The sequence below is a fragment of the Danio aesculapii genome, chromosome 20 (assembly GCF_903798145.1).
Source record: "Danio aesculapii chromosome 20, fDanAes4.1, whole genome shotgun sequence".
NCBI classification, from domain to species: domain Eukaryota; kingdom Metazoa; phylum Chordata; class Actinopteri; order Cypriniformes; family Danionidae; genus Danio; species Danio aesculapii.
In genome coordinates this window covers 54,452,132-54,462,679 of record NC_079454.1, presented here as the reverse complement: position 1 = coordinate 54,462,679, position 10,548 = coordinate 54,452,132, and the positions used below count along the sequence as shown (strand labels likewise).

At 38.3% G+C, this 10,548-nt stretch overlaps 1 protein-coding gene across 1 annotated transcript; it reads right to left on the bottom strand.

Moving 5' to 3' along the window:
- Positions 1-4,260: 4,260 nt before the first annotated feature.
- On the bottom strand, positions 4,261-6,867 carry dio3b (iodothyronine deiodinase 3b). The gene has a single exon (XM_056481426.1). The coding sequence runs from the start codon at positions 6,764-6,766 to the stop codon at positions 5,957-5,959; it is 810 nt and encodes a 269-aa protein (XP_056337401.1). The 5' UTR covers positions 6,767-6,867; the 3' UTR covers positions 4,261-5,956.
- Between the last annotated feature and the right edge of the window lie 3,681 nt (positions 6,868-10,548).

Sequence of the window (10,548 nt, the reverse complement as noted above, 5' to 3'; positions counted from 1 at the left end):
ATTGCTTTTGAAAACACTGTTGGTTGGGTTTGAGGAGGAGTCAGTCGATCAGTCAGTCAGTCTAAAGCGGCCTCTGGTGGATTTACGCGAGAACAGCAGGCACTTTGAGATGGAAAAAAGCATACACAGCAGCCTCTGGTGGGTTCATGAAAATCAAAACCTGCAAAAAAAAAGAAAAGCGTAGCTCCTGGGATGTATTTCGCGCTCTGCAGAAATGTACACAGGGGTACGTTTTCAGAATAAGCATGGCTTGCATGAGTTTGTATGTTAGTAATTCATTAGTAAATCTTGAGCTATGATTAATAAATGCTGTACAATTATTGCTCATTATTAGTTCATGTTAGTAAATACATTTAGTATCGTGTGACCGCTATACTTGTATGAAACATTTTTTTTTTACATTTTATTTTAATTCCAGGTCCGAGAGGTGATGAATGAACTTGTAAATGACTGATGCGCTGATATAGAGGGTGCTCTACCATTTATTTATAAAAAGTGTTGAATAAAATATACACCATTTACAAAAAAACAACATTTGGCAACACGTCTGGAGGCCGTTCCTCTGTCCTGTACTCTAGTGTCAAATTACATCAGTATCGGTTTTCTGGTTAAAATCCTTTTAAAAACCGATCTTCACAATAACTCCAGAGTACAATGAAACAGCCTCCTGGCCGCACACACACACACACATACACACACGTTAACAAAGGAAGAATACCATACAAAAATAAAATAGGATATGTCTCAGATTGATACACAGATATATCTTTTCTTTTGCAGTATTCTGAAATAAAATGCCAGGTTGTCGGACATAAAACAGGAATAGAGAGGAGAAAAAGCACAACAGCTATCATGCGGTCACGTAAACATCTGTCCAGATAACTGTATATGCATCAAAATAAACCCAGTCTGTAGCAGCATATGAACATCTGATCTGATCAAGGCTGTGTTCAAAACCTATCCAGGAAAATACAGCACCGGAGAGAGACAAAGAGATCATTTTCACACTCAGAAATAATGCACTCAAAAATCATTCGTTGGGTTTACTTTATCTTAATGTAAGTGGTTGCAAACTGTTTATATGTGCTAAATGTAAAAAATTTAATATAGTAATGTTCAACGTGCTTAAATTCAGCCTATAATAATAGTTCACAACCACTTACCTTAAAAATAATAGAGGAAATCAAATGAATGACTTATTTCAGTGTCTTAGAAAATCTGTCAGTTTTTAATAGGTGTGCTTTTGTACCGTACTGATGAACAATAATACACTTCTGTCCTTTAATGTTCGCTTTTATACCTTTTAGATGCTAATATCGACCTTTAAGAGCATGCTATAGGAACAAAAATGTACCATACACTGAAAAAAAATTATTCAAAGATGATTCCTTGCATTTACTCAATTTTTACGTTAAGTGGTTGTAAACAATTTAATTGGGCTGAATTTAAACAAACAAATTAAGTTGAACATTGCTCATTTTAGTTTGTTTGTTTAAATTCAACACAAATAAATAGTTTGCAACAGTTTTGCATGCAACACTTTTTTCAGTGTAGGAACCTTTTTTTCTGAGCGTGTGTAGATCAACGGGTTTACGCCTTACAGACACAGTATTAAAGCTTAATTTTCTTGATATTTTGAGCTTTTATTATACATTTCTTTAATATATAAAACCTTTTCTTTTTTTGTTAGATCACAATCTACACTGTCTTAAATATTACATCTGTTGCCTTATTTTTACTAATATAAATTTGCTGTCATGACTTGTTATTAAACCTGATCTTTTTTTGTTAATCACAGCCTACACGGTAAAGGAAATTCTTGCTGCCTTAATATTTTTACTCAGTTTGACTGATGTTCAACTTAAAAACATTAAGTTAAACTTTGCAAATAAAAAATAGTTAATTTTAAATGAATATTAAAAACATTGGCTATCATGACTTTTACTTTTTTAACCTTTTATTTTTCTGTTAGATCACAGTCTACACTACAGAAACGTCTTGATGCCTCAATATTTTAGTTAAACATCAGTCAAACTGACTTCAAATATTAAGTTAAACTTGCTGCAAGCTTTAGTTGAAATCTTCTTATATCAAGTTAGAGTAAATATTAAAAAGATTTGCCTTATTTTTTAGTAATATAGATGTTAGTTTAGTAATATGCTGTCATGACTTATTAAACCTGATCTTTTTTGTTAAGCACAATCTACACTGCACAGAAAAGTCTTGCTGCATTCATATTTTTAGTCAATTTTAGTTCAACAAAAATAATTATGTTAAACTTGCTGCAAATTTCAAAAGAAATTAGTTGAAGTCTTAAAGTGATATGAAAAAGATTTCCTGTCTTGTCGCCTTATTTCTTTTGTTAAAAATAAAACATGTTAAAGTAGTATTAATTTGCTGTCATGACTTTTATTTGGACATATCATTTTCTTCTTATTAAACTTGATCTTTTCTTGTTAATCTCAGGGCGGTTCATTCCGCTGTGGTGACCCCAGATTAATAAGAGACTAAGCCGAATAGGAAATGAATGTTAATCTCAGCCTACACTGTAAGGAAAATTCTTAGTGACTTCATATTTTTGATGTTCAACTAAAAAAGTTGCCTCATGTTAAACTTTGCAAATTCAAATCAAAATGGTTTAAATCTTAAAGCAAGTTCATGTAATGTTAAAAACATTTGCTATCATGACTTTATTTTAACCTTTCATCTTTTGTTAAGGAGTAGTCTTACTGCCTTAAGTATTTTTAGTTGAACATCAGTCAAACTGACTAAAATCTGCAACTTTCCATAAAGATTTGAGTTGAAATCTTCTTAAAACAAGTTAAAGTGATATTAAAATGATTTGCTGTCTTGTTGCCTTGTTTATTTTGAGTAGTGTTCATTTGCCGTCATGACTTTTTTTGGTCGTTTCATTTTCTTGTTGGATCACAACCTACACTGTACAGAAAAGTCTCGTTGATTTAATCATTTTAGTCCGTTTGACTGAGGTTCAACTGAAAATATTGTTAATTAAGTCAAGATAAGGTTAAAAAAAAGTCATGATAGCAATTTTAATGTTACTTTAACTTATTTTAAAATGTCTACCTTTTTTTTTTATTAATTTGCAAAGTTTAACTTATTTTTTTAGTTGAACATTCAATTCATCTGTGTTTCTACAGTGCTTTTACACTGTAGATTGCATCAAAGCAGCTTAAGTTCTTGTAAATTGAAACTCCGTCAGTCCAGTTTTCATCTAAACATCTAAAAATGTCAAGTTAAACTTCAAAATAAAGGAAAAGTTGAAATCTAATTAACGTCTTTAAATAAGTTAAAGCAGTATATAAAACAATATGCTGTCAGATGTACCAGAATAGTATATTTCCGGGTGTTATTTGTCATCCTAAATGGCTCTTTGGAATTTAAAAAGGCTGTTTTTATACACTGAAAACAGTGATATGACAAAGTCATGATATTACTGTAATCTTGAAGAGAACTATTGAATTTAAATATTAAATCTTGTTAAATGTATGCTCAAGATAAGATATTTAGTCAATCTTTTGAAAATAAATTCCTGCACTGTAAAAAGCAATTAGTTGACATGAAAACGTGAGTGAGTGAACATTAAAATTAAGTAAATGAGCTAAAATGTCAACTTAATAATTCTTTTTAAAGTTAAAGTAATATTAAAAAGATTTGTATCATGATTGTTTCTGTCATTTTATTTCAGTGTATAAAAACAGCCAAAGAGCCATTTAGAATGACAAAATAGCACAAAAAATGATGTTTTTAGCTTTTATTATATATATTTGATATATTTTATTATTATATAGATGTTATTATTCATAAATATTAGTTGTTTTTATTTTTATATTTTATTAGATCACACCCTACAGTGTCAAGACATGTTTTTCTTGTTTCTTGAACATCCGTTTGACTAAAACTGACTACAAATATTAAGTTCAACTTTGTGCAACTTTAACTTATTTTAAGAATTTAATCAGATTACAACAAATAATCTAGCTACTGTTAAAAACATTCATTATCATGATAGTTTGTCATGTTATATATTTTTGCAGTGCATAAAAACTACTTTTCTTCTTGCAAAGATCCATTTAGGATGTCAAAAAGTATGTTTATATTTTGAGAAAATGCTATATTAGCTTCTTTTTTTAGCAAGAAATTATTAAATCTTTGTGATGGTCATCACTTTTTAAATATATATATCTATAAACTTATTAAATCTTTCAAAATCTAATTAATGCACTGTAAAAAGCATTTAGTTGACTTAAAAACTAAAGCAAGTCTTCAAATTATTCAATGAACAATGTGCATAATTAAAATAAGAACTACTAACTTAATTTTTACAAGTGACTAATTGCTTTTTACAGTGTGCATGGATATTATATACGAGTTTCTGCTTCATCTCAGTAAGTCAGTAGATTTTGAACACAGCTAATGACTTTAAAACCTCAAGAGTGAGCTGCTCAACCATCAGCGCCACTCTGGAGTTAAAAACCTCATTAAAATGCCACAAATCGCACTCGATCTTCTGCACACCTCCACCTTTCACTGGCCCCAAAGGGTGCACTTTGTTTAAAATAAAATAAAAAAGTCTGAATATAATGATGAAGTCAGATGTGCAGCCAATCTGACGGTAATAAATCTAACGCAGTAACCTAATGGCATGTTTGGGTTCACGGCTTCACAGTGCATTTACAAGTCTGGCTCAAAATCAGTCACAGATGAAGACAAAAACATTATAATGGCTTAAAATATATTCCCAACGCGCTGTTTCACAGATTATTAAAAGGCATTTCTAAAAACGAATGTCTGTTGTGTTTGCCATGATGATATTTATTAGTTATTTAGCAAGCTCTTCAGCTTAAAGTGACATTTAAAGGCTTAAATAGGCAAGAGAACAGTGTTTCGTTCATTAGCCAATCAAAAAAATGAGCTAATAATATTGACCTTAGCAGATTTTAATTATATTTAAATGCATTTATTTATTCCAAACCAAACTAAAATAAACATTTTATCCAGAAGTTAAATATAGGAGGAAATGCTGTGAAAAATGTACTCGCTCTCTTAAACAGCGCTTGAGAAATAATTGAAAAAGAGTTTAAAAAATGAATCTCCAATTAAGCCATGAAGCTAAAATAAAATAAGGTTTTAGGAGAGTTTGAAGAGCTCAAAAACACCAGCAGCATGTCGCTGATTTCTGCCAGCGAGCAGGCTTTAAAACACCACCACTGAGGTAAAAAAACGCCAGCAAAACTCAAAAAACAGCTTCAAGATCTCCATGTAGAGAGGATAAAGCGACTGTAGGTTTTGAAGCACAGCCAATGACTCGATGATGAGGAGAAATAAAACACTCAATCACTCATCCAATCATGAATCAATCTAAAATTGAATTCTTTTAAATGTATTTCCCGGCTCATCATGATGTTTAACAGAGAATCTTCAACACATTTTTGGACTAATGTCGAACCAATAATGCCCTCTGTTTTTACTTGGATGGCAGTGCTAGTGTTTCACTGGTTAATTTGCAAGATGATTAGGAGACTGGACAGCAGTGGTTTGCTCTGTAGACAATCAGAAAGAGAAGTTCACTTGCTCTGTTAAACAGCACTTGGGAAATATTAAGAAAAGAATTACAATTTCACAGAAGGGTGAATAATGTTGTCTTCACCTAAATATAGCTCCTGTTTAAGAGCTTCTCCAATGAGCCGTGACGCTCATAAACCCTGTTTCAAACCCAAAAGCATTGCTGTTGATCAGATGTGGCTGATTTCTGCAGGTCTAACGCATTATTTTCAACACACCATTGAAACTTTTGAAGAAACAGCTCAAAGATCTCCATGAAGAGAAGATAAAAAGGGTCTGTAGGTTTTGAAACAGCCAGTGACTTGATGATGAGGACACGAGAGGAGAAATAAAACACTCAATCAACCAATCAATCACTCAGTGTTTGGGTCTCCTAGACATGCAGCACCGCGGACTCCTGCAGGCCGCTCCTGTAGCGCTCCAGCCAGTCTCTGAGCTCCGCGATGCGGTACCCCTCGGGCCCGCGGCCACCTTGATACACCACCGTTGAGTCCTTCACGATGTACAGCCGCTCGAAATACGCGCCGTACGCCGCGTTGCAGGAGTTCTGCATGGAGTCTACGACCACCGCGCTGCCTGCCGCCTCCCGGTGCAGCATCTGCGCGGCGCGGAGCCGGTCCTCCAGGCAGCGGTGCCGCGGGATCTGCACCGGCGCGTCAGAGCTCACCCAGCCGTCGGACGGGTGCGCCTCCTCGATGTACACCAGCAGGGAGTCCGCGATGTCCGCGTACTGCCGCGCGACGCGCTGGAAGGCGCTCAGACGGGTCATGAAGGGCGGTCAGGAGCAGCTGCCGAAGTTGAGGATCAGCGGTCTCCGGCCGCGCGCGTAATCCAGGATGCGCTCTGCCGCGCGCGCGTCTCCCTCCAGCGGGAACACCTCGGTGTTGGGCGCCGCTCCGCCGAGCCGCGCGCTCTTGAAGAAGTCCAGCTTCTGGCCGTACCAGACCGCGCGCAGCGACTCCAGCGTGAACATCTTGTTGCTGTCGGACACTCGCAGCGGAGGGTCGTCGGGGCTGCTGAACGCGCCCTCCTGCATCTTCAGCAGCAGCTTCCGGCGGATGCACAGGAAGTCCAGCAGGCAGAGCATCAGCGCGGCGAGCAGAAAGCGCGGGAGCAGCAGCACACACACCGCCGCGTTCTTCAGCGCAGACTGCACACCTGCGGAGCCCTGCAGCATCTCCATCCCGCGCGCGCACAGGTACTGGCGCACACACTCACTCACTCACTCACACACACACACGCGCACTCTGCTGCGCTCTCGCTGTCTCTGTGTCTGTGTGTGTGTGTGTGTGTGTGTGTTTCTCTCTCTTCTCCAGCGCAGAGTCTCTCGCTTTTATAGCTCTAGTAAGGATTTGAATGAGCAGCAACACACGCCTCCACTGCCGGCCGGGCCGCCTCCTCACATGGAGGGATTACCTCCCGTCAACTCTCCTGTCTCTCTCTCTCTCTCTCTCTCTCTCTCTGTGAGTGTGTGTGTGTAGAGAGATAGCGAAAGAGTGTGTCTGAGCTCAGAGAGCGAGATGGAGAGTGTGTGTAGAGTCTGCTCAGGGTGAGAGATGGAGAGTGTGTGTGCAAAGAGTGAGAGAGATGGAGTGTGTGTGGAGAGAGCGAGAGTGTGTGTGACAGAGATGTAGAGAAAGAGTGTGTGCTCAGGAAGAAGAGAGTGTGTGTGTGGAGAGATATAGAGAGAATGTATGTGTTGAGTAAGCGATAGAGAGTGTGTGTGTGTGTTTGGAGAAAGAGCGAGCGAGAAAGAGACGGAGAGTGAGTGTGTGTCTGTGTGAAAAGAGTGTGTCTGTGCAGGCAGAGTGTGTGTGTCTGTGTGGAGAGAGGGTGTGTGTGTGTTTGGCGAGAGAGAGACTGAGTGTATGTGTTTGTGTGCAGGGAGAGAGTGTGTTTGTGTGCGTGCACAAGGAGAGCGTGTTTGTGCAGGGAGGGAGAGCAAGAGAGTGTGTGTGTGTGTGTGTGTGTGTGTGCGCAGAAAGAGAGAAATATGTTTTTATTTTATTATTATTTAAATATTAACATCACATTAATTATTTTTTGTACTTTTGTGTGTGTGTGTGTGTGTGTGTGTGTGTGTGTGTGTGTGTGTGTGTGCGTATAAAGAGAGGGAGAGCGAATTCTGAATTGTTATAAATGAATCCTAAAATATTAATTGCTAAATAGTTTGTTTATATTCATTCATTCATTTTCCTTCGGCTTAGTCCCATTATTAATCAGGGGTCACCACAGTGGAATGAACCACCAACTATTCCAGCATATGTTGTACACAGCAGATGTCCTTCCAGCTGTAACCCATCTCTGGGAAACTATTCGTATTTATTTATATGTATATTTATGTTTGTAATTCTCTATATAGGCGACGCAGTAGGCAGTGCTGTGGCCTCACAGCAAGAAGGTTGCTGGTTTGAGCCTCGGCTGGGTCAGTTGGTGTTTCTGTGTGGAGTTTGCATGTTCTCCTCACGTTCGTGTGGGTTTCCTCCGGGTGCTCCGGTTTCCCCCACAGTCCAAACACATGTGGTACAGGTGAATGAGTAGTGTATGAGTATGTATGGATGTTTCCCAGAGATGGGTTGCAGCTGGAAGGGCATCCGCTGTGTAAAACATATGCTGGATAAGTTGTCGGTTCATTCCGCTGTGGTGATCCCAGATTAATAAAGGGACTAACTGAAAAGGAAATGAGTGAATCATCTATGTATTTGTAATGTCTGTCATGTTGACCTCCTCTTCATCTGCTGTCTTGTGTTCTGTGTAATGTCGTCATCACACATGCTCTGGCAACATCCAAATTCTACCCCTTAGCCCTTCCCCTTCCCCGTACCCCTCGTTTTGCATCAAGGGGTGTCCCAATTCTCTTTAGCGTGAGGTGTAGGGCTAAGGGGAAGGGGTGAATACTCGAACTCGAAACCAAGGGGTAAGAAAATGTCCCAGAATACACCAACGGCAGTATTGCTGAACTCTGATGTAAGGAGATCCACAAATGAGTATTTATTAATCATTATTACAAAATTTTTACGACAAACAAGCAGATGTTTTAATATATTCATCACCGTGTTCATGTTTTACCATCATGCTTTAAAAAAAAAACACTACAATAAAAACTGCTGAACTTCACTATCTATAATCCCTAATAATAACTCCTGTAGAGCAGGCCCACAACATATAGACACTCAATAACACTGGAATACCCTGTCAGAATAGTCTAGTGTCTGGGAATGAGCTGTTTACAGTGTCTGCTATAATGTTAGTGTTGTGTTCGTGTGTTTACATTGATGAAAATGGCCACTGTGTAAATGCACAGTACAGTTATGATCTTATTGTCACATTATGTCAGTATGATAACGTAATATATGCCTTCAGTGATCTCCTGAAGATAAAAACCCAAAAAAGCAACTAGAATAACTTCAGCAGTCGCCATCGTCTGATCTCATATGAAGCAAGAGATCATGATGACATCTGATGACGTGTGCCGGTGCTGTAGTGCTGTCCCAATTCTTAGGGGTACATTTTGAAGCCCTTCACCTTAACCCTCGGTTTTAAGGTGGAAGGGGTGCAAAAGGGATTGCGCCTAAGTCATGCAAATAAAGCAAGTGTGAACTGAACTGAATTGAGAGCGCAACATGCGTCCTGATTGAGTTCTTGACATCTGCTCATGTGTTTGTGATGCGTCTCGGTGAACAGGAGTTGAATGTTTTCATGCATGTATTATAGTGCTTCAAAGCTCAATTTTAAAATACAGGTCAATACGATTCTTCAAAGCACACCTATGATAAAAATCAACATTTGTAAGCTGTTTTGGACAGAATAGTGTCTAGTAGAGTGTGTCCACAGTCATATTGGGGTCATATGAAGACAATAAGTCTCTTTTTAAGGTTACCCCTTTTTCCAGATTTAATATAAGTGTTTTGCGTCTCCAGAATGTGTCTGTAAAGTTTAAAACAGCCATCAGATTATTTATTAGACCTTTCACAAGTTTCTATTTTATAGCTCTGAGCAGCAGGTAGTGGTTTTTGTGTACTGCGCCTTTAAGGCTAGTCCTTCATGCCCACAGTCTCCACGTGCCTGTCAGCGTGCCTCAATCTCCTCCCTCGGCTGCCTCAGACAGACATGATGGACGCAGATCTCATGTAGCGTCTGTGAGAAATACTACAGTAAGAACTTTACCAATGAGTATCTGATGTATTTATTGTGGAGTTGCAACGATGAAACTCACTCTTGAAAACTCACTCTTGATCATGTTTGATGATGATTGATGATCCTAGCGAACTGAACACATCTTTTATTCCCGGCTGCTTCGTGCACGTCCTGTCTTGTTGATATGATTATACGCGTTACTACGGACACATGTTAATACGCAGCTGTCAATCAATTCGGTGGGCGGGGCGACCACACTCCTACGTAAAGTTGCGTCGATCTGAAAACCGCTCCAATTGGTCCACCGTTTTTATGTTGTTAAATTGAAAATGAAAAATGACTGGGTGTGTTTATATCAGCCCAATATGACGGTCTATACACCATACCTACACATATGTCTGTCCAAACAGCTTGAGAAGTAAATTTTTCAGCATAGGTGCCCTTGAAAATAGGATCCATATCAAAGTAATTTTGACACCCACAGCAATGTGATATACGAGTGAGGTTTTCCCACCTACTGATGTTGATTGACAGCCATATATTAACATGTCTCAAGTAACGTATATAAACACAGGGCTCAAAATTAACTGTTTACTTGGTAGCACCAGATCTCCTCACTTCAAGAATTTAGGAGCATCAGAAAAAATTTCAGAGCACCCACCAAAAATGATTGAGCACCACAGCAGATTGTATATTAAGGGATTTATTGTATTTGAAAACAACATCAATCAGGACGATCAAAAGCTGGAAACAACATCTAGTGCTGTGATGACTTGATATCTGTGCAGTAAATCCAAAATGAATGTCTAATAATTACCTTTCTCATCA